We start from the raw sequence: 22,113 nt of genomic DNA, 5'->3' as shown, positions 1-22,113 counted from the left end.
GGTTGGATCTCCTTGTGGTCCAAGAGACTCTCAAGGGTCTTCTCCAACACCACAGCTCAAAAGCATCAATTCTTTGGCGCCCAGCTTTCTTTATAGTCCAACTCTCACATCCACACATGACTACTGGAAAAACCATAGCTTTGACTAGATGGACCTTTGTCAGCAAAGTGATGGCTCTGCTTTTTAATACAAGGGGGACACCAGGGACTGTCCTGAGCAAATACCCTTGACTCAGGGCTTTTTCAAGTGACAAAGCCCTTTCTCCAATTGGCCTAATCCTAAAACTAGATGACTTAAATATTAAATAAAATACTAAATAAGAGAGTTATACTTTAATATAAATATTAGATAAAATATGTATGTAATTAAATAGTAAATTAAAAAATAAAAATTCAGCTGGCTCACTTAATGAGAGAGCCAGAGTCCTCAGGCATGGCTGTCTCCAGGGATTCCCCCACGGACCCAGAGATGCTATCAAGAGTGTCTCCCAGCGGGTGGGGGCGTGGTGGGGGTGAGGGGGATGTGCCCTAGGCTGCAGGCCTGCACGAGGTCCTCTCTGAGAGCCAGCAGGGCCGCGGGGGTGGGGGAGGATGCACGCCTCCCAGCTGGGAAAAGGCATCGTGATCATTTTGTGCTCCCCTTCGGATGGCCACCTAGGACGTTTCCAGTTTTTATTATTAAAAACACAGCAGTATCATATTTTCGTAATTTAAAAAAATACAGAGAAAAAACCCCACAGCAGTGATTGTTTATTTGGTGGCTGACCTGCGTCGTCTCCCAAGGCAGACCTCACTTTACTGCACTTCACTCCCAGTGCCTCACAGATGCTACGCTTTGCTCAGACGGGAGGCTGGCGGCCATCCTCCGAGAGCAAGTCTACTGGCGCCATTTTCCCACTGCATTTCCTGCCTTCGTGTCTCTGTATCACATTCTGGTAATTCTCACAATATTTCCAACTTTCTCATTCATATTTTTCTGATTTCTGTCATCAGTTATGTTCCCACTACATCTCACTGAAGCCAAGATAATACTTGGCATTTTTATCAATGAAGTATTTTTTTAATGAGTTGATTTATTTGTTTGATGGTATCAGGTCTTAATTGCAGCACAAGGGATCCTCAGCTGCGCCAAGCAAACTCTTGGTTGCAGCATGCAGGATCTAGTTCTCCCACCAGGGATCGAACCCAGCCCCCTACTTTGGGAGCACGGGGTCTCAGCCACTAGACCAGGGAAGCCCCACAATAAAGTAGTTTTTAATTAAGGTATGTACCTTGCTTTTTTTAAAGAGATAGGGATACCACACCACCTTATTTGCCTCCTGAGAAATCTGTAATGCAGGTCAAGAAGCAGTAGGTCCAACCAGACATGGAACAATGGACTGGTTCCAAATCAGGAAAGGAGTACTTACTTGGTCAAGGCTGTACATTGTCACTCTGCTTACTTAACTTTTATGCAGAGTACATCATGAGAAATGCCAGGCTGGCTGAAGCACAAGCCGGAGAAATATCAATAACCTCAGATTTGCAGATGACACCACCCTTATGGCAAAAAGCAAAGAGGAACTAAATAGCCTCTTGATGAAAGTGAAAGAGGAGAGTGAAAAAGCTGGCTTAAAGCTCAATGTTCAGAAAACAAAGATCATGGCATCTGGTTCCATCACTTCATGGGAAATAGATGGGGAAACAGTGGAAACAGCGTCAGACTTTATTTTTGGGGCTCCAAAATCACTGCAGATGGTGATTGCAGCCATGAAATTAAGGATGCTTGCTCCTTGGAAGTAAACCTATGACCAACCTAGATAGCATATTGAAAAGCAGAGACATTCTTTTACAGACAAAGGTCCATCTAGTCAAAGCTATGGTTTTTCCAATGCTCATGTATGGATGTGAGAGTTGGACTACAAAGAAAGCTGAGCACCAAAGAACTGAGACTTTTGAACTGTGGTATTGGAGAAGACTCTTGAGAGTCCCTTGGACTGCAAGGAGATCCAACCAGTCAATCCTAAAGGAAATCAGTCCTGAATATTCATTTGAAGGACTGATGCTGAAGCTGAAACTCCAATACTTTGGCTACCTGATGCGAAGAGCTGACTCATTGGAAAAGGCCCCGATGCTGGGAAAGACTGAAGGAGGGAGGAGAAGGGGATGACAGAGGATGAGATGGCTGAATGGCATCACTGACTCGATGGACATGAGTTTGAGCAAGCTCCGGGAGTTGGTGATGGACAGGGACGCTTGGCATGCCACAGTCCATGGGGGTCGCAAAGAGTCAGACACAAGACATATTACTATTGCACACTTAGTAAACTTTGGTGTAGTGTGAATGTAATGTTCACATGCTTGGGGAAGCCAAAATATTTTTGTGTCTCCTTTTATTGCGATACTTGCTTTATCATGGTATCCGGAACAGAGCTTGCAGTATCTCTGAGGTCTGCCTATAAAATAAACTTGAATTCTCTCCTAAAACTGTAAAGAATTAAGCAAGTGAACAAACACCATAGCAGTGAGCATCGTACATGGAACCTGGCACTTGGGCCAGTATTTATCCGGAATAAGATACCCACAAAAGGTACCACCCAACAGCACGCGTGTTTTCCCCACCGGTGGGCCTACCCAGGGGCCTGCCCGCCCCCGTGTGAGAGTGAGGGCCTGACTCCTGACCTTGTCGGTGCAGGCTGTTATCCGTCTCCTTGGGTTTTCCATTATTGGGTTTTGCCATTAGGAGAATTGTTAGAGCTGAGTATCAGGCGATTACTGGCCAACCTGTGAATTGCCTATTCATACCCCTCCCCCATGGTCCTGGGTTAGTCCTTCTAATTGGCTGCAGGAGCTCCTTATTCATTCTGAATACAGACCGTTGGAGGCCAGGAGGGCTTTGACCCGGTCCAGCCCAGTGGTGGAAGTGCAGGGCCCAGGTGAGGTGGGGGTGAGAGGGATGTTCCCAGCCTCTTACCTGATCCTGGCCACTTCCCATACTGGCCATGGCCAAGCCTGCCCCTTGGAACACCTTCCTTTTGAAATACAAAACTCTAGCTGACTCATTTCACAGGGAAGTGACTGGCGCTTGGACAGGTGCAGTTACACACAGCTGGTGAGCAGTGACTAGTGCCCAGCTCATTTGGCACCAGCCTCCCCCAGGAAGCTCTCTGCCCCCGACTCCCTGTGCAGTGTGCGCCCTGAACTGCGCTCCCAGGCCCAGGCCACCTGCCACGTGCCCTCTGCTCCGACAGCTGGGACTCAGGTCAGGGAGGGTCTCCGTGAGGTCAGTGAACTCCTCTCAGGTCCCACCCTGCACCCCTTGTCATTCTCAGCAGATGACCTTGGACACAGAAGTCATCACAGCAGACCTCTGACTCACCTGTCCCCCTGCTCTCATTGGCACCATGCCCAACCCTATGCTGCCCAGGAAGAAGGGTCCATGCTGGAGGCTGGGGGCTCCTTTCCGCGCCTGGTGGCCGTCCCTGAGGGCCGGAAGGTCCTGGCTCCACAGGTCTTTCCTGCATCAGTGTTTTGGCCCATCAGTGTCCTGCTCACATGCAGCACACTGCATGCGGACACGTGCACACACGTGTGTACACAGCGCAGCCAGCCATGACCTAGTGCACACGTCTGCATGTGCAGCACTTATGTGTTCAGTGTTCACGCTTTCATTCTTTTTTGGCCCAACCCTGAGACTTGCGGGATCCTGGTTCCCCTACTAGGGATGGGAACTTGGCCCACTGAGTGAAAAAGCCGAGTCCAAACCACTGGACCGCCCAGGGAACCCCCATCTCTTGCATTCTTTAGCCCTGCTCACCTCCTGCCCCTTTTCCTCTGCTCCTACACATCTTTCCCAGCCCTTCCCCCACTCCCCTCTCCACAGGCTTCTCCGGCTGCCCATGACCTTCTGGAGAGGGCACCATGACCTCCGTGTAGCCAAATCCTCCCGACCCTCTGGTGGCACTTGCCCCAGGTGGCTGCTCCCTCCTCCATAGGGCGCCTGTGCCCTCCAACCCCCGATGGCCTCTCCCAGCTCCTGGCTCCGCCTGCCTCCTCTCCCTACCCTGTGCGCTAGATGTCAAGCCTGGCCTCCCAAACTTCCCTCCCGTGTCAGGCTTCCAGTACCTTTTCTCTGTCACCGGCCAGGGCTTCTCCCTCCACTTCCTGTTGCCATAGACACCCCCAGAGTGGCTGACAGGCATCTTTGGGGGCGCCCTGCTCCTCCCCACCCTTCCATGTGCTCAGCCTGACTGGGAGGCATTCTGGACTGCACTCTCCCTCTTGGAACCTACCCAGCTGACCCGAGCGCACACAGAATTCATCGTTTCTGCTTCTCCCCTGTGAGCTCCCTGCCGCTCACCCCAGCCACCCCTTCTCAGGCTGGTCGGCTACTGGGGCTTCCACCCTCTGCCCCTGGGGTTGGCTCCCTGCAGCCAGAGGGGCCTGAGAAAAGCCTCCTAGCCCCTGAAGGGCCCCTGCTCAGAGCCCTTGCTCCCCAAGTCCTCGCACTGACCCTTGGGTCCCTCTGGACCTGGGCGCACGCGGACACCTGCCCATGGGTGAGACAAGCTCTCCCAGCAGAGAGGGGAGTGTGTCTCGGGTCAGGTCCGAGTGGGAGCATGACAGGATCAAAGGTCAAAGCCATATTTAGAAGGCCATCTGCCCACCCTCAGATCCCCCCTTAGTCTGTGAAAATTGAGCCCTATGCCCCGGCTTGTGCCCACTCTCCACCCCCAGCCCCTTCACTCCCCACCGAGCCCATCTGCCCTCCCGGGGAAACTCTGTTCACAGCCCCAACCACAGCTCCAGAGGGCAGGACACTGCTTCTCTGGGTGAGGGGGCACCTGCCCCCAGGGCCACCCTGGACGGCTGGAAGCCATCACAGCCCCACGGAGGCGCGGGGAGGGTGTTCACAGTAGCCCCAGGGCTCCACACCCGTGCTGGGCACAGGCAGCTCTCGCCAGCAGAAGGTTCCTCCGCAGGGATGGTGTGGGACCCAGAGTAACATGTACCCCAGAGGGTGAGTCTGAAAGTGACTTGGGAGAGAAAGACAGCTTGTCGAGGCTGGGAGCTGACGGAGCCGACGAGAGGGTTCCAAGGTCCACCACCACTGTGGGGAGCGCCAGCGCCAGGCTGGGCCGCCAGACGCGCACACCGGCCGTCAGACGTCCCCACAGGCTCGTTCCCAACCTGGCTCATGGGTTCCCAGGCATGGAAAAGCTATCAATACTATTATTTATGCCTGAAATAATCCACCCCCCTCCGCCTCCAGGTCCTCAGGACAAACCCCAGCTCCTTGTGCCGGCCTTCAAGGCCTGTGCTCCCCTCCCGCTGCCCTCTGCAGCCGCCCTGGGTCACGGCCCAGACCTTTGCCGCGGTTGTGTCCTGACCAGGATCACCCTTCCTCTGCCTCACCTGGTCTTTCTGGCTAAACTCATTTCTGAGGGCAGCTTTAAGTAGTGGGGCAACAGGGCCAGGTTTTATGTTGAGAGAGGCCTTCAAAAAGGCTCTTTCCCTTCGGGAAAGCCAGCAGCAAGCAGTGGGGAGGGCAAGTTGAAGCAGAGGGCCAAGAGGGCTGGGGGTGGAGAGACAGTTGCCCAGAGGCCAGCTGCAGAGCAGGCACCTACAGCTGAGGCCCCTTCATCCTCAGTCCACTGGCGGCCGTGCAGACGGTGTGAGGTCTCACCTCCAGCCCTTGAGGAGCAGCCTCGGCACATGGGAGCCATGTGGTTAGTGTCTTGAACCACAGCGAGTTCACTTGGGACACCACCTCCCTAGGTTGTCTCCCAGGGCCTGGGGGCTATGAAAGGCCAAATGTCAACCCCAGAATTTCTATTTGCCTTGTCCCCCATCAGAAACATCAGCAACGGGACAGCTGAGAGAAGATGTAGGAGACTGAGGCCTAAAGAGGGGAGGACACAATGAAAGGTGAAGTGGGGCAGAGGTGGAGCCTGGACCCCCAGCCTTGGTCCATGACCATCTCTGTACATCTGGTGCTGATCATGGCTGCCCAGGTGGCGCCAGTGGTAAATAATCCGCCTGTCAATGCAGGAGGTGCAAAAGACATGGGTTCCATCCCTGGGTTGGGAAGATCCCTTCGAGTAGGAAATGGCACCCCACTGCAGTGTTCTTGCCTGGAAAATTCAATGGACAGAAAAGAGCCTGGCAGGCTACAGTCCACGGGGCAGCAGAGAGTCGGACACGACTGAGCAGGCACGCACTATGGTGCTGATAATGGATCCCTGCCCCACCTGCCTCAAGGTATGGTAAGGCCTGCAGGGCCATGTTGCACTAAGGCAGGCAGCAGTTTGGGTAGCAGGATCTGGTGGCATCTTGGGCATGTGTGTGCTACTTGTAGAAAGCCCAGAAGGCCAGGACCCCTTCAATCATAAATGTCTGAAGAAAAGAAACACAAGTGTCCAGCTTCCCTTTTGTGTGTTCCTCACTTGAAGGACCGATGCTGAAGCTGAAGCTCCAATACTTTGGCCACCTGATGAGAAGAGCTGACTCATTAGAAAAGACCCTGACGCTGGGAAAGATTGAAGGCAGGAGAAGGGGACAACAGAGGATGAGATGGTTGGATGGCATCACCGACTTGATGGACTTGAGTTTGAACAAGTTCCGGGAGAAGGTGAAGGACAGGGAAGCCCAGAGTGTGGCAGTCCACAGGGTCACAGAGAGTCGGACAAGACTGAGCGACTGGACAACAACAATGTATGAAGGTCATCTCCCTGTGAGACCCGATTTCATGGTTGGTGAATCAGGGGTCATAATTCCCACCGCCACTGGCTGTGGAAATGAAATCAAGTGTGTTTAGCACAGAGATTGGTGCAACTAGGCACAGGTAAGTGATTGTCTGCATCCGGTTCACCATCTATTCCCTGGGAAAGTCAGCCTGGAGCAGGGGCTCCAGATGCCCGGACCTTCTTGGGCAGAACGCGGCCGGGGGCTCTTAAGAGGTCACAACCCCTTCCCCCTGCCCCCTCCACGTGCGGTCCCGGGGGTCATCCCCAAGGTCACAGAGGGTCAGTGCAAAGGGGACGTGGAAGACGTCTCTTGGGGTGCCGAGGACAGTCACGCTCGGCGGAGCCCGGGCTCCTGAGTGTGAGCGCAGACTCGTTGAGCGGAGGCACCGCAGGCCGAGGGGCCCTCCCGGGGCTGGTGGCCCGCCGCCCGGAGCCCGGAGCTCTTCTCCGCCGGCTACTCCGGTTTCCGGGAGCCCCGCCCCGCTCGCTCCCATCGCGGCCCCGCCCCCCGTGCGCCCGCAAGTTTCTCCCAACTTTTCCGCGGGTCCCCCCGGGCGCCCCGCCCGCCGGCCGGTGACGTAACAATGGTGCAGCGCGGTGGCCAATAGGCGGCGGCGGAGGCCGGCGGCGCGGACCAATGGCGGCGGCGGGCGGCCCAGCGGTCCTGCCCGGCCGGGGCCGCACTGCGCCGCCCGCCGCCCGCCCGCCAGCCCGCCGCCGGCGCCGGCACCGCCGCCCAGCGATTCGGCAGCGGCGGCTCAGAGCGCGGCTGAGGCGGGCGCGGGCGGCGGCGGCAGCCTCTCGTCCGTCAGTCCGTCCTGGGAGCTTCGCCTGCGCACCGACCCGCGGGGAGACAGCGCGCGCTCCCGCCCGCAGCGGCGGCGGGGACGCCAGGCTCGCGGCCCCTCCAGCCCCCAAGGTGAGTCCCCCTTCCTCGGCCCGCTCGGCGTGCGGCTCCCGTCCCGGGCGCGACCCCCTGGCCGTCGCCCCCCCCATCCTCCCTGGACACACGCGCACGCAGGTGCAGCCCTCGCTGCGGCGGCCACCGGCCCGCAGATACTCTGGCCTCGCCCCCCCGCGACCCGGGGTCCCGCCGTGCGGCCGGTGGGGGCCGGGGCGGAGCTGGCGGGCGGCCCTGGGCGCGCGGCCTTGCCCTCGGTGGCCCAGCCCCCACCCCCCATTCACTGAGCCGCGACCGTGACTCGCTGCCCAGTGACGTGAGGCCGGCCCAACTTTACGTAACCCGCCCGGCGCCCAGTGTCCACACAGGGTACACCCGGGGCGCGGAGGCCCCGGCGTGGGGCGCCGCGTTTCAGTCACGGTGCCCCCTTAAAGGGCTCTGTGGTTCCAGCTCCCCCACCGTCCCCTGCCCCGTGCCCGTGTCTGTAACTTAGTTACCCGGTGTGTGTGGACTCAGCCTACCCGCTGACCCAGGGCCCTTGTGACCCAAGGGCTTACCCTTGACAAAATGCGGTGGAGAGCTGGGGCCAGGGGCTGGAAGGCAGGGCTCAGGTTGGTGCAGGGGGCTCTGGGGACAAGGTTAGGGCTCAAGCTGGGTTCCCGGTGGGTTGGCGGGTCCCCCCACTTCTGGAATGAGCCCGAAGTACGAGGTAGGAGATCTTGGGTCCAGGCCTGGCTCTGCCGTGACTTGCCGGCTGACCTTGGACAAGTTTGTCCCTTGCTGGAAAGTGGGATGGCAAGCCCTGCTTTGTCCAGCCTCCGGGAAGACCAAGGGAGCCAGCAGACCTGGAGCGGGGTCTGCAGGCCCTGAAGAGTGTACACACGGGTCTCTGGGTTGATTTCATCCCCCTGCCTCCTCGCGGGAGCTGGGGGCGGGGACAGCGCGGAAACACCGTGTTTGGGTGGAAGGCTGGAGGCCCGCTCCCTGCTGTGGCTCCCAGCCTGCCTTCCCTCTTTCTTATAGATGAGGAAACTGAGGCTCAGAGGACAGTGATATACCCACCTGCACGGAACTTGGTCATTGCGGTGCACTAACCAGGTAGGTTAGTTAGAACTCCGGGAGTTGGTGATGGACAGGGAGGCCTGGCGTGCTGTGATTCATGGGGTCGCAAAGAGTCGGATACGACTGAGCGACTGAACTGAACTGAACCAGGTAGGTCTGAGTCTGGAGCTCTGCCCCTGGGCAGGGTCTCCTAGCTGCAGGCAGGGGTCAGATGACAGGGTCAAGGTTAGATGGAGTTGGGGAGAGGGAGTTTGGACTATAGAAAGGGTTTGGTTCAGCTTGAAATGTGAGATGCAGCTCTTCGGCCCCCCACCACGGCCTGGCTTTTTCCTTGATTGGGGTTGGATGCAGCTGCCGCAGGTGGGAGCAGGAACTCTTCCGGCGGGTCCCTGGCCTGGAGGGGATGTGAGGTTTCAGTGTGGTCTTGGCGACGGTAGGTGGCGGGTTATGAGGGCAGAGGGAGGGGAAGGGGGTCCTTGGCCGAGGTACCAGAGAAGGAGACGAATCTCAGGGCGGGCCACCGGCTGCCACTAGATCTGGGATGTGGGAAGCGGTTCAGGGCCTGGAAGAGAAGCGAGCTGTTGAGGAGTGACTGGGACAGCCCGTTGGAGTCTGGGGGTGGGGGCAGGTACGAGACAGGCCCAGCCAGGTGGGGCGGCGTGGGGGGCTTCGACGGGAGACCCCCGTCTCCCGCCTGGATCCTCGACCCTCACTGGACTCTCCTCTGCTTGCAGGTGGTCGGCCCCCGAGGGCCCATGCCGTGAGGTGAGGACACCCAGCCAGCATGCCGTGGGACGCGCGACTGCCGGGGGGCGGCGCGGAAGGTGGGCCCGAGGGCACAGGGGCGGCGCGCTCTAGGGCACAGAAGCAGTGCCGCAAGTCGTCGTTCGCCTTCTACCAGGCCGTGCGCGACCTGCTGCCTGTCTGGCTGCTGGAGGACATGCGCGCCAGCGAGGCCTTCCACTGGGACGAGCGCGGCCGCGCCGCCGCCTACTCGCCGTCCGAGGCGCTGCTCTACGCGCTGGTGCACGACCACCAGGGGTACGCGCACTACCTGCTGGCCACCTTCCCGCGGCGCGCCCTTGCGCCTCCCAGCGCTGGCTTCCGCTGCTGCGCGGCGCCGGGGCCGCACGTGGCGCTGGCCGTGCGCTACAACCGCGTGGGCATCTTGCGCCGCATCCTGCGCACCGTGCGCGACTTCCCAGCTGAGGAGCGCGCGCGCCTGCTCGACCGGCGCGGCTGCAGCCGCGTGGAGGGTGGTGGCACGGCGCTGCACGTGGCCTGCGAGCTGGTGCGCCCCGAGTGCCTCTTCCTGCTGCTTGGCCACGGCGCCTCGCCAGGCTTGCGCGACGGCGGCGGCCTAACGCCGCTCGAGCTGCTGCTGCGCCAGCTGGGCCGTGACGCCGGGGCCGCCGCCCCTGCGGCCTCCGGGGCGCCTGCGCCGCTGCCTGGGGAACCGCGCCAGCGCCGCCTGCTGCTGCTCGACCTGCTGGCGCTGTACACACCCGCGGATGCCGCCGGCCCGGCCCGCCGTGAGCTGCTGGGTGACCGGCCGCGCTGGCGGCGGCTGCTGGGCGAGGAGAAGTTCCAGTGGCTGGCGGGCCTCGCGCCGCCCTCGCTCTTCGCGCGCGCCATGCAGGTGCTGGTCACCGCCATCTCGCCCGGCCGCTTCCCCGAGGCCCTGGACGAGCTGCCCCTGCCGCCCTTCCTGCAGCCATTGGACCTCACGGGCAAGGGCTAGACCGCGGGGGCGCTCCGGGCCCTGGACTTCTGGAGCATACAATTTTTAAGAGCGTTGTACCTGGCACTTTACATATATTGTTTCTGGACGGCAGAACCTCTGTTTTCGTCTGTCGGCGTGCTTCGGGGGGCCAGGCCAGGATGGGCAGGCGAGCCGTGAGCTGCGGGGCTTCCAGATGGGGTCGGGCTCAGCTTCCCACCTCCCTGCGTGCGTGGAGCGGGGCTGCGAGGTCAGGCGACTCCCAAGAGCTGGGCCCTGTCCTCAGCTACTTGCTCAGACTCGAGGACCGGAGCCCTGCCTTGATTTAGAGCCTCCAGGAAGGTGTCCCAGAGGGAGAGACAGCTGAGCGGAGGAGGAGCTGGGCAGGTGCTGGGGGCCGGCTTGTGCAAAGGCCTGGAGGCCGAGGGAACCGCCGTGTGGTCACTGGCTGGAGGGCCTCTATCCCGTCAGCAAGAGAGGCCTTGCCAGCTGTCTTGTGGGCTTGGGCTGGGGCTCGGGTCTTGAGAGCTGAGGACGGAGGAGGGCCCGCGCGCCGGGTGTTGGGGGCAGGACCCAGGCTGCGCCTCCTGTTTCTCCCCAGCCTGCCCTGGCCACTGCCCCTCCTTGGGTATCGTGGAGCTCTTCCCACCCACACAGGCTGAGGCCTGGACTCGTCCTCTTGTCTGCTTTTTTCTCCTCTGGCAGTTGGTGTCGGGGCCTGCTTCTCACCTCTCTTCATGGATGCAGCTGCCTCGGGCCCCCAGCTTCAGCCTCCCCTCACCTGGTGTTAGATGTGCCTTCCTGCAGGCCTGCCTGCTCACCCTGGGCATGGGCTCCCAAGACCCAGGCCCCGGTGTTCGATGGCACCTGTGGGTGCTGGCAACACCCTGTGGGCAAGCTCTCCTGCCTCAGCCGGTAGAGCTGGTTTCTGCAGGAAGGGTTTGAAGATGGAGGCTTGTTGACAGATGTTACAATAACCCTTAAGGACCAAGGGAAAGCGGCATCCACGCCCGGAGGAACGTTGGGATCAGGGATGATGGCCAGGTTGTTGTGCCTGGGAGTTCTGCAGGGTGGTGAAATTCAACCCGTGCCGGCTGGGCTGGAGAGCCACGGTGTGCTGCCAGGAGTTGAGGGCTCAGGAGCTGCCCGATGAACCCTGACTGCTTGGCCAGGGGCGCCCACTGCCCTCCTTGCCCCTGGCGTCCCTGAGGGGAGTCTGGCTGGGGAGGTGGTGGCAGTGCCAGGGTGATGGCTGTGGGAGGGGAGGGGTGGGAGCGCCCTGGTTCTGGTCTGTATCTGCCATATCTTCTCAGGGTGACTTTGGGCACATCCCTGCCTTGGGCCTCAGTGTCCCCAACTGCCCTCAGAGGGGTTTTGGAGCATTTCCAAGCTCCCTACCTAAAAGGATGTTCCTGGGAAGTGTAGGGTGGGCAGGAGCACAGCCCTGTGGGGTAGGGGACAGTGGGGGTCAGTTCTACCCAGTGCTGACCCTAGATTCTTGGTGGGGGTGAGGGTGCCTCCTGTGTCCTGGCCCAGTTAAACCGACTTTCTGAACCTTGACACTTGGCGGGCAGTGGATACTAACAGCTCTTCTACCTTAAAATGTGGGGCATCAGGAGCCCTGGGGTATGAAGACCGGGAATGTGTTGCTGGGGAGGCACGCTCCTTGGAGGAGATGGCGAATGCAGACCACGTGCTGTGGCTCCTGGGGGCTGGGCTCGGGAGGTTCTGGGGACTCGGGGCGCACTTGTGCCCTGGAGCTTCCACCTGGAGAGAGCCCGGGCACCTGCAGGGCGTGCAGACTTCCCCTCGAGTCTCCCTGCTTCCAGCTCTGGCCACTCTGGGCTGAGCCCTCCTGGCCCGAGGCCCAGGGCTAGGCCCTCACTCGCTTCCCTGCTAAACCTACAGCTGACCCGTTGGTGACAAACTCCTTTGAGCTCCCTGGGCTGAGGATGGGGTGATACAGGGTTGGGGGGGCTCCCTGGTGGGGACCCCACAGAATCCATTGTCCAGTGAGCAGGAGGTGACCCTTGGGAGGCTCCTTGTGTGCAGGGCAGGATCTGGGCAGGAGTTGTGGGCACCAGAGCCGGGGTGGGGGGGTCTAGCCAGAGCCCAGCTTTGTAGCTTGGGGGGTGAAGGGCAGTGGGGGTGTCCTCGCCGTGGCTGGGCGGGACAGGGATCTGTGGGAAGGCCGAGGACACCCTGCGGAAGCAGAGCGGGGCCTGATTCCTGGCGCAGCTCCCGCGGAGCCTGGGGCGCCTGGCTCAGGGCGCCCTGGTGTGAGTACAGAGAACCTGGAGCCCAGTGCAGGGTGGAGACCTCGGGGTTATCTGGCTGCTGCTGCTGGCCTGCACGAGGGTGGCTGGGCCTTGGTGCTTGTCTTATCACTACCCGGGGCCCTCCAGCTCCCGCAGGGGCCCCTCCCCAGCCCCATCACCACCGCCGCCCTGGCGATGAACCTGATGGCCTGGAGGGGGCCAGAGGCAGCCGGGAGATGCGGCTCTCGGCTGTTGGCGGGTGGCCTTGGCGGCTTCTCACAGGCAACAGCTCTGCCTGGAGCAAGGCCCACGACTCGGGCAGAATTCTTCTGTTCACTTCCTTCATTCCACGGACCTTGTCTAAGGAAACCTGGCATCGGCCAGATTGCCTCCAGCATGCCCACCCCTGGGCCTGGTGAACTCCCAAACAGGAGAACTCTGGGGCCAGAATCTGGGCACCCCAGATGCCTGTCGGGGAGGTGCTATGACTTGTTCCTGGAGCCTGGAAGGGACACACGGCCCTGAACCGCGCCCTTTGGGGGTGGTAACACAACCCCGCGCCGGGGCCTTACTTCACCTCCTCGTGTGCTGACTTCTCCCATCACTACCTCGATTTCCCCACTGATTTCCTTTCCTCCCGATTTCAACCTTCAAATATTGTACTGAGAGCAGTTTTCCCCAGTCCTGTGCAGAACAAGGATGCCTCCTGAAAGGCAAATGTGGAGGCGTGCTTAGGGAAGGCGGTGGAGAACCAGCTTCTGCTCCAGGAGACCGAGTGGATGAGGGGACCGGTTTTGTCCCACTCCGTTTTAAAATTGAGGCATGACTGACACGTAATAAATGCAGACTTCAGTTGTGTGGTTTGAGGAGTTAGCCCCCCGTCAGTACATGTGTAACCATCCCAGTCAAGTCAGAGGTGAAGAGATTTCTATCTTCAGTGTTCTTTTTTGGCAGTGGCTTGTGAGTATCTTAGTTTCCCCCCAGGGATGGAACCTGTACCCTGGCAGTGGAAGCTTGGAGTCCTGCACCCCTAACCACTGGACTGCCAGGGGATTCCTGTATCTTCAGTGATTTTTTAAAAAGAATTTCTGCTTATAGATGCAGGCTCATGGCAGAACACTCAGACTGTGCCGGGAAACTCAGGGCAGGATGGATCAGAGCCCTGCCTGCGCAGCTCCCAAGTAAAGGGGCCACCTGCCTGCGGGCCCCCCACCACCCAGGCGACCGCTGCGCGCATTTTGGTGTATTTTGGCTTTTTCTATGCACTCATATACATATGCTAAAATTTTTTTCTATGCTTATTTCTTACGTACAGATTTGCCATCAGATCAAATTGAGTATTTAAAAACTTACTGTAGAATAAGCATTTCCATATGTTGTAAAACATTGTGTAAAACAGCCTCTGGTGTTTATTTTGTGATTATTTAATTCCACTAGTGTTGGTATGACAAGGAGTTGATGTTAGAGAGGACTGAGTCTTTAAAATGTAAATTTTATTTATTTTTGGAATAAATAATACATTTACATGGCTCAAATTCAAAAGATACAAAAAGGTACACGCTACAGGCGACAGCTGCGTGTCGTGTCTGCCCCTCTGTGTCCCTTGGAATTACTATGAAAGGTTTCAAACCCACCAGAAGTTAGGAGAGAGCAACGCAAACACGTGTGTTATCTTCCTCTCTGTGTACAAAGTCCTACAAAACCACGTTCTCCTTACCACGCCCAAGAGATTTAGCGATGATACAGTCAAACTGCCCGAGAGACTGCTTGGCACAGATTTCCTCCCGGGCACACGGTTTTAACAGCTGCATACTGTTTCACGAGAGGAATGTCCCCACATGTCAGCTGCTGTTGGTCAGCTGTTTTTAGTGTTTCACACTTACTATGGATGCCCCCGCTGTACACCTGACTTGGGTTTGTTCTTGAGGACAGGTTTCTAGAAGTAGGGCTTTCAGGCTGTGAGGCTGTAAGGCTGCTGCCAGCTCCACGTGCACCCTGGGGGCTCTTAAGGCAGTGCCCTTTCGCCTCTGTCCACAGGTGCGTCTCAGCTGTTCCTCTGACTTGCTGCAGTTGTTTCCCCTTTTATGTTTTTTTTTTATGTATAAGATCGTTATAATTTGAGGAAATCAATTGAGGAAATAATATACTATTTTCCTCTGACTTTCCCCACCACTTTGGGGTTTAGAAAGCTCTTGCCATCCAGAAGTCAGTTACTGTCCTTTGCCCCCTAGTTTTAAGGTTCTCTCGTCCACTTGGTATCTGCTTCACCGGAGCGGTGTGGCTGAGGGCCACGCCAGCTCGCAGTCGCCTCCCCCTCCATTTGGCTAACTCCCCATGGTCCTTGCTGGGCCGCTGATGTCACTGCCCTCCCACCCACGGCCTGCTTCATTTGGCCCGTCATCACTCAGCACTGCCCACCTGTTTCTTCCCAGCACAGGCCTGGAGCCCCTGGAGCTGGGTCCAGTCCCAGCGCGCTCTGCCGCCTTGAGCAACTTACTTCCCCTCGCTGGGTCTCACTGGAGCCCCAGTGAGCTGGGAGACCCTCGGAGCACATCTGTGGGCACAAACGTTATTTTATGGAGTCGTCCCTAACTCCCCCAACAGAAAGAACCCCAGTGGAGAGTTTGACAAATGGAGAGAAAGCTGTAAATGCCTTGGAGAGGACTGATGTCTTTGCATGGTGTCTGTGGCTTTCCCTCGGCAACATCAGCCACGCCTTCCCGGTCAAGCTTTCACAGAAGTCTTCCATAAAGCCTGGCCAGGTCTTGACCGAATCTGACGTGTCTCATTCGGGTTGTTTGCTGGCACGCGGCTGGCTGGCCTGCTGTGTTGTGAACACGATTTCTCCACGTGTTGGTTTCCACCCGGGCACTTCTGGTATCTGGTTTTGGGTCGTGGGTGGAGACTAGGCCCGTGGTCTTGCCCCCAGGGGCACCTCTGGAGTGACATTCCCCCAGGACCACCCCCCGGCACACCCTCCTGGCGGGGGGGCTGGGCCAGGAACACCAGCAGCAGAGTCCCGGTGGCATGGGTGGGAGCAGCCTGCACGACTGCCACTCAGGGCAGCTTTTCCCCTTCAGACGTCAGACTGGACTGGGTGGGTGGGGGAGAGGTCGAGTTTATTGCACTGTCTCAAAGCACAACTGAGAAACCAGAAAGGAAACTTGTACAAAGCACTGAAGCTACAAGTCACTGCAAAGTATCCACTGAAGTCCCGCGGGTTCAGCAGAGCTCTGCCAAGCGGGGAGAGGAGCCGGACAAGGCACAGCGGGCACGGGACAGGGGCCTCCGCTGTTGGCACGCGTGAAGCGCTCTGTCGGGGTGAGGGGTGAGGTGCAGGCGGGCACTGCGGCTTCTCGTCCTCCTGGCTGGCTGGGTCCCGTCACAGAGCGCATCTTACCGCTTTTCACCTGTGGCCCAGGGGCTCTTGGACACACTTGCCTAGTAGAAAATAGGCTTCGAGTAACAGGGCCTCACGCCAAAGGCAGGCTAAAAAAAGCAGCTCGGCAGGACTCCCGCCGGGCCGGCGGGGGCTGCCTCTCAGAGCTGGGGGACGCGAGGGGGCCCCGCGGGGCGAGGCCACGGACTGAAGTCTGACGTAGCCACACGCAGCCATGGACCACACAGGCACCAGCTGTGGCCCTGTGAGGGCACCTAGCTTCCCGAGGTGGATGCCCGCTGACGGAGGCTGCCCTGCCCAGGAGGACACGCAGCGGAGAACAGCGCGGGCTCAGGACAGACCACGTGAAGGGGCGAGAGGCCTTCCACTGGGTCCAGAAAATACATTTCAAACTTGTAAGATCGGATTTCAGATGAGGTATCTCAGGTAGGTTTGTAATACAACAGAAAAGGCAATCACTAGGAGGTTCACCCTCTGAGGGTGCCCGAGTTTCTGCGATGCCCCAGCAGCGCGGGCTGTGTCATTGAGACGTTCCTACGTCACAGCGGGGCTCAGGCCCCGCGGCCGCTCCGCCGCCTCGGATTCACGCGCACACGTCGGGTTTCGTTCGCCCACCGGCCTTTATTGTTCCGGCTGAGCTGTGTGTCTGCCGGGGCGGGCCTGGCCCCAAGGCGGGGTCGGGGGTGGAGGGGGGCGGTGTGCGCGCGCGTGCGTGCGTGCATGTGCCATGTGCGTGCGTGTAGCCCCGTCCCGGCACAGCTGGCTTCCCATCCGGCGCGCCCGCAGGGAACGTGTGCCGGGACCGCGTCTCAGAGAGGAGGTGAGGCCGCCGTGATGCAGGCGGCCCCGGCGGGAGCGGGCAGCGCTGACCCGGGCTGGGGGCGGCCGGTGCTGAGGCGGCGGCGGCGGCGCAGCGGGGACTATTGCATGCAACCGCAGCAGCCGCCGGCCCCAGCCGGGACGGCCTCCGCGGGAGTCCAGAGGCCCTGCTGCTGTCGTGACGGCTCGGACCCTCGGCCGAGGCTGTGGGTTCTGGGACGAGACACAGACGAACACGGATGAAAGCAAAGTGGGCCGTCCGACCTGGCTAGACGTGTCTGACGGGAGCTGGCGAGGTGTGTCTGGGGCGAGTGACTCTGAAGCCGACTGTGTCCCCACTCGGGGCCCGGCGTCTGCCCTCCCGGGGGCACCTTCAGATGACCTCCCACTCGTCCTCCAGGTCCTCAGGGTGCGGGGTGGTGGCGTGGCTGCCCTGGGCCCCGTGCGAGTGGCTGAACGTCCTCGTCAGCCGCTGGAGAAGGTAGCCGGGTGGGCCCACTGCCCACAGCTCATCTGACGCGGTCACTGCGGGAACGAGAGCCGGCCACACACTGTTACTCCCCAGCCGGGGCTCCACGTCTGCAGGCACTGCCTAGGGGTGGCCCCAGGCACCCCTCAACCTGCACCGCAGCCGCCTTGGCCTTCCAGTGGGCGGGCCTGTGGCCCGTCTTCCTGGGAGACCCTGGCAGAGTCCAGGTGCTGGGCACCCCTCAGGTGTGATGCTGGGATAGGTCTCGTTTGGGAGAACCAGCCTAGTGGGAGCAGCCCCCTGAGAGGCCCCCTGCACCACCCACGGTGCCCCGGTACCCAGCACCTGCCTGTAACACACGTCACGTTCCCAGGGATCTTCTTCCAGTAGTCCCCGGCAGGGTTCTTGTCGGTGACGCCGTACCGGCGGGCGAGGTCCCCGTTGGGGCACCGGGCCCACACGGTCCTGGCGCTCAGGGCCAGCTGGCAGGCCTGCAGCCCTGCAGGCAAACAGAGCATGTGACTGTTCTCAGACCCGGGGTGCAGAAGGGGTGGGCCGACCCTCCCCGAGAGCCTGCTCTCCCCTGGGCACAGGGCAGGAGCCCCGGGAAAGGACGCCCTGTCGGCAGGGCAGGCACGGCCGTGAGCCTGGGACCAGAGGCCCCCAGAAATGACTGTCTCACAAGGAACCCCAGGGACCAGGAGCCGGCGCTCTGCTGGTGGGGTCCCCACCCTGGGGCGATGGGGTAGACGCCTGCTGTCAGTGGTCTGACGAGCCCCGTGTGGCCGCTGCCTGCCCGGCACCGCTACCTGGCACATGCTCCCAGTCAGTCCCCACTGGCATCTCCTCGGTGATCCCAGCTCGGACGTGCACGTTCCACCTGCTGTCCAAGGCCCACAGCATCTGGTCGTCGGGGCTGCAGTGGACGCTGACCAAGGTGACCCCGGCAGGCTGGAAGTAGGGAAGGAGATGGGGGTGTGTGATCGCAGGGGGCAGTCCCCCCCAGCCCACGGCAGCCTGCCACGGCGGGAGCAGCAGACAGGGGCAGCCCTGCGGGGACAGAGGCGCCTGGCAGACTCAGACCAAGGGACGTCCTCCCAAACACGGAGCCTGACTCTCCAGAGGCCGCCTGTCCCGGGCCCAGCGGTGGGCTGGGTGATGAGAAGGGAGGGCTGCCGGCAGAGACGCGTTGGGTCCAGGGCTGGGGAGGGAGGTGTGCTGCATGCAGGCGGGGACAGACATTGGGGGCCACTGGGGAGGGAGGTGGCGGGGGTCTGGCCTCTGAGGGCACTCACAGCGTCACGCCTGGAGAGCGCACACATGGCCCCATGTGGGCGTGACTCTGGGTGAGTCCATCAGAGTTCACCAGTACCTGCCCCTAGGTTTGCTTTACTTTTTTGGCTGCACTGTGCTGCATGTGGAACTTCCCTGACCAGGGAGCAAACCTGCAGCCCCTGCAGTGGGAGCGTGGTCTTAACCACTGGGTCAGCAGGGAAGTCCGCTGCCTCTACGTTTTCTGTTGGTTTAAAGATTTCAAAATGAAAGCTTAATCTTAGATAAAAGTCACTGAAAAACGCACTTGCTGTCAAGTGTGTTGGGACAGAGGGCCTCTGGCCAGGAGGCAGGTGACTCCAGCTGGGAGCTCGATCTAAGAGGGCGGTGGTCTGGGGAGGAGGCTGAGGCGGGGTCTGGGAGGTGGGCCTCCTCATTCACGCCCCAAGCCCCTCTCTTCTGCCACTTGTCAGGCCGATGGGGCCGGGCCGGCTGTGCAGAGCTGCCAAGAGCATGGCAGGGGCCAAGAGCTGGCAAGTGAGGCGGCCAGAGACCCTCGCCATACCCCATCCCACAGAGGGCTCGGGGAGGGGACGCTCACACTGCAGAGCAGGCCTGAGCGGAGACGGTGGGGCTGCATCCTCACGGCGCTCCGAGAGTACCAGGCCCACTGACACCCCGGCAACCCCGAGCCGGCTGCTGTGGGCACGAGCTGGCCGCTGTGGGCACGAGCCGACCACAGTCCGCAGCACTCTGTCTGTGAGGTGCGATCAGAGCTCTGGGGCCGGGAGCTGAGGCACACCCTAAACCCTCTCAGTTGAGAACGTCAACAGTAAAAGGGCCTTTGCTTGCCCGTGTCAGGTGGGGCCGTGAGCTCCTCGGTCCCACTGGGACGGGGGTCTGTGCCCAGCCCTGGAACCCCATCTGTCACTTCTTGGACCAAAAGAAGAACGCGACGTCAGCATCGAGGAGGCAGGGCTGAGCCTGGTCTGGAGGGGCGTGAAGTCTGCAGTGTGGACGTCCCGAGGAGGGAGAGAACGCATGCCCCCGAGGCCCCACTGTGGTGAGGGGGAGGAGCTGTCCACGCTGGACTCTGCCCACACCCCAGACCCAGACTACTGAGAGGTAGCAGCTGTCAGCTGCGGTCAGAAGCCACGGACTTTCAGGGCCACGTGTTGTGGATGAGCAGAACACGGAGAGACAGATGGGAAGGCTGTGCTGGGGTGAGGGGACTGGGAAAGGGAGGGGGCGAGGGCTGGGGAGGAGGGCGGGAGGAGGGATGGGGGGAACACCCCCACCTCCCCCAGCCCTCTGCCCTCCGCCCTCGGGCTCTCTAACCCCCTGGACTGCTCTGCACTATCTCAGAACCCCTTGGCCCCTGCCCCGCTGCCCGTCAGCAGCCTTCCCAGGGCACTGTGGGCCCACAGCACAGGTGTGGGACCGGGCCCCCACCACCTGGAGAGCCAGGCAGACAGTCCTTAGCAGCATGCCCGTCTCCTTCCAGGCCTGCCCCTCGCCCTCAAGGTTAGCTGGAGCCCACCCTGCTCAAGTGCCTCCCCATGAAGCTCCCTCCCTGCCTCTTCATTCTCCTGTGAAAGTGACCAACCCAGACAATGCATTAAAAAGCAGAGACATCGCTGTGCCGATGAACGTCTGTCTAGTCAGAGCTATGGTTTTCCCAGTAGTCATGTACAGATGTGAGAGTTGGACCATAAAGAAGGCTGAACGCTGGAGAATTGATGCTTTCAAACTGTGGTGCTGGAGAAGGCTTTTTTCTCCTTAAATGAAAACCATTACTCCAGGTGTCGCAAGCCATTTACAACACTTAGGGAAAACCATTTGCTCCATGTGTCTAAGGACGTAGTAGGGGTGGCGGCTGCTCCCCGCACCCCAGTCACCACACAGGGGGTCCTGTCCCAGAATATGCGGGTCCCCCACGGCTTCCCCCATGGCCTCTGGCCTTGGTCAGTTGGTCGATCACGGGGCCCAGCACAAGGAGGGCGGCGGGCCGAGAGGAGAAGCCTGGCAGTGCCCCCGCCATCACTGCTGCCTGTTTCTCTTCCCGGCGCTTTAAATCCTCCTGCGGCACCTTGACCAGAACAGATGGTGACGGCATCCTGTGGCCGTAGGCCCGCCTCTCTCTCGGAGGTTCTGGGTGGGCCTCTGTGTGCTCAGAGCAGACTCCCATGGTGTCTCCTTCTGAGGCGCCCGGTCCTCCCCCATGGCTTCTGTGGACACCTGCGGGCTGGGCCTCTGCTTTTCCTCCGTCTATCAAAGCGGGGGTCTGCAGGGTGAGGGGACACGTCACCAGGTGCTCCTCCCGGTCCCTGCTGTCCCGAGCGCCTCTGTGCAGCCCTCCACCCGGCACTGGGACATGTCCCGTGCTCGGCCAGGATCTGGAACGGCGGGTCATGGCACTCCAGGACGTGGGGGTCCAGCAGGTGACCGGAGGGGAAGGCCCGCCTGCAGAAGGAGCAGATGTATCCGTGCAGAGAATGCTGGTGGTGCTCACAGTCTTCCAGGGCGCCAAGCACCTGGCAGCAGCTGGCCGCCCGACAGGTGACCTCAGCACTCGGGGCCTCTCAGGCTCCCCAGCCACCCGCGTGAACACATCCTGGAGGCTGAGGTGCCTCTGCACGCCCCTGTTCTTGAAGAACGTGTGCTCCCGGCCAGGGGTCCCACTGCGCGGGCAGTGGCTTGGCCATTCCAGGTGCCCCCACCAGGCGGGCAGGCAGCACCTGCGTCGCCCTGCGTGCCAGCGTCCACAAACTGGCTGGGGCAGGGCTGGAGAAAACTCTTGAGAGTCCCTTGGACAGCAAGGAGGTCAAACCAGTCAATCCTAAAGGAAATCAACCCTGAATATTCATTGGAAGGACTGGTGCTGAAGCTGAAGCTCCAGTACTTTGGTTGACTCATTTGAAAAGATGTGAAGAGCCGACTCATTTGAAAAGACCCTGATGCTGGGAAAGACTGAAGGCAGGAGGAGAAGGGGACGACAGAGGATGAGACTGTTGGATGGCATCACCAACTTAATGGGCATGAGTTTGAGCAAGCTCCGGGAGTTGGTGATGGACAGGGAGGCCTGGTGTGCTGCAGTCCATGGGGCTGCCAAGAGTCGGACACGGCTTAACAACTGAACCACAAAAGTGTCTTCAACAAACACCCCTCACCCTACCTGCACACCACAGCCAGGACACCCAGGGAGGCATCTCAAAGGCCACTCTCTGGGTGGCTGGTGTGAGCGGCCTGTTGAGAACCAGAACATGGACAGCCTCTCCAGGGCTCTGAGATTGGAGGTGTTCAGAGGTTTGGAAACACATCTGAGGGCAGATGGCAAGAAACGACGCGATGAATAAGAGGGCGTCCCAGCTGAATGGAGGACTCAGCGCAGGTCCGACGGGCACACTGCCCCCGCCTCCAGGAGAAGAGGGGTTAAGCTGGAGGCAGCAGCGGGAAGACAGACACCTGCCCAGGGAGAGTCCACGAAG

At 60.2% G+C, this 22,113-nt stretch overlaps 2 protein-coding genes across 11 annotated transcripts in view; one reads left to right on the top strand and one right to left on the bottom strand.

Moving 5' to 3' along the window:
• Window positions 1-7,555: 7,555 nt before the first annotated feature.
• On the top strand, window positions 7,556-10,524 carry ANKRD9 (ankyrin repeat domain 9). 5 transcript variants are annotated; one of them, XM_061395430.1, is made up of 4 exons: window positions 7,556-7,643; window positions 8,649-8,723; window positions 9,422-9,452; window positions 9,589-10,524. In XM_061395430.1, exon 4 carries the CDS (start codon window positions 9,628-9,630, stop codon window positions 10,426-10,428), a length of 801 nt encoding a protein of 266 aa, XP_061251414.1. In that variant the 5' UTR covers window positions 7,556-7,643; window positions 8,649-8,723; window positions 9,422-9,452; window positions 9,589-9,627; the 3' UTR covers window positions 10,429-10,524. The 5 variants fall into 5 exon arrangements, with proteins under 5 accessions (XP_061251414.1, XP_061251411.1, XP_061251412.1 ...); XM_061395427.1 differs by having other exon boundaries at window positions 9,422-10,524; XM_061395428.1 differs by lacking the exon at window positions 7,556-7,643 and adding an exon at window positions 7,870-8,236 and having other exon boundaries at window positions 9,422-10,524.
• Window positions 10,525-14,141: 3,617 nt separating this feature from the next.
• Window positions 14,142-22,113, bottom strand: part of TECPR2 (tectonin beta-propeller repeat containing 2) — a 101,120-nt gene continuing 93,148 nt past the window's right edge. For 4 of the 6 annotated variants that reach the window (XM_061395414.1, XM_061395416.1, XM_061395415.1 and 1 more), the window contains exons 18-20: window positions 18,163-18,304; window positions 17,703-17,852; window positions 14,142-17,409 (exon numbers count right to left, since the gene is read on the bottom strand). In XM_061395414.1, the coding sequence (XP_061251398.1) occupies window positions 17,258-17,409; window positions 17,703-17,852; window positions 18,163-18,304 (444 nt within the window). In that variant the 3' untranslated portion in view covers window positions 14,142-17,257. The other 2 variants (XR_009732232.1, XM_061395420.1) reach the window with 2 other exon arrangements.

This window comes from Bos javanicus, chromosome 21, assembly GCF_032452875.1.
Source record: "Bos javanicus breed banteng chromosome 21, ARS-OSU_banteng_1.0, whole genome shotgun sequence".
NCBI lineage: Eukaryota > Metazoa > Chordata > Mammalia > Artiodactyla > Bovidae > Bos > Bos javanicus.
Note: the sequence above shows the minus strand (reverse complement) of the source record. Positions and strands in the feature narration are given on the sequence as shown.

Excerpts from the sequence above, each read along its gene's own strand:
- ANKRD9 (XM_061395427.1), top strand. The coding sequence starts at position 9,472 with ATGCCGTGGGACGCGCGACTGCCGGGGGGCGGCGCGGAAGGTGGGCCC.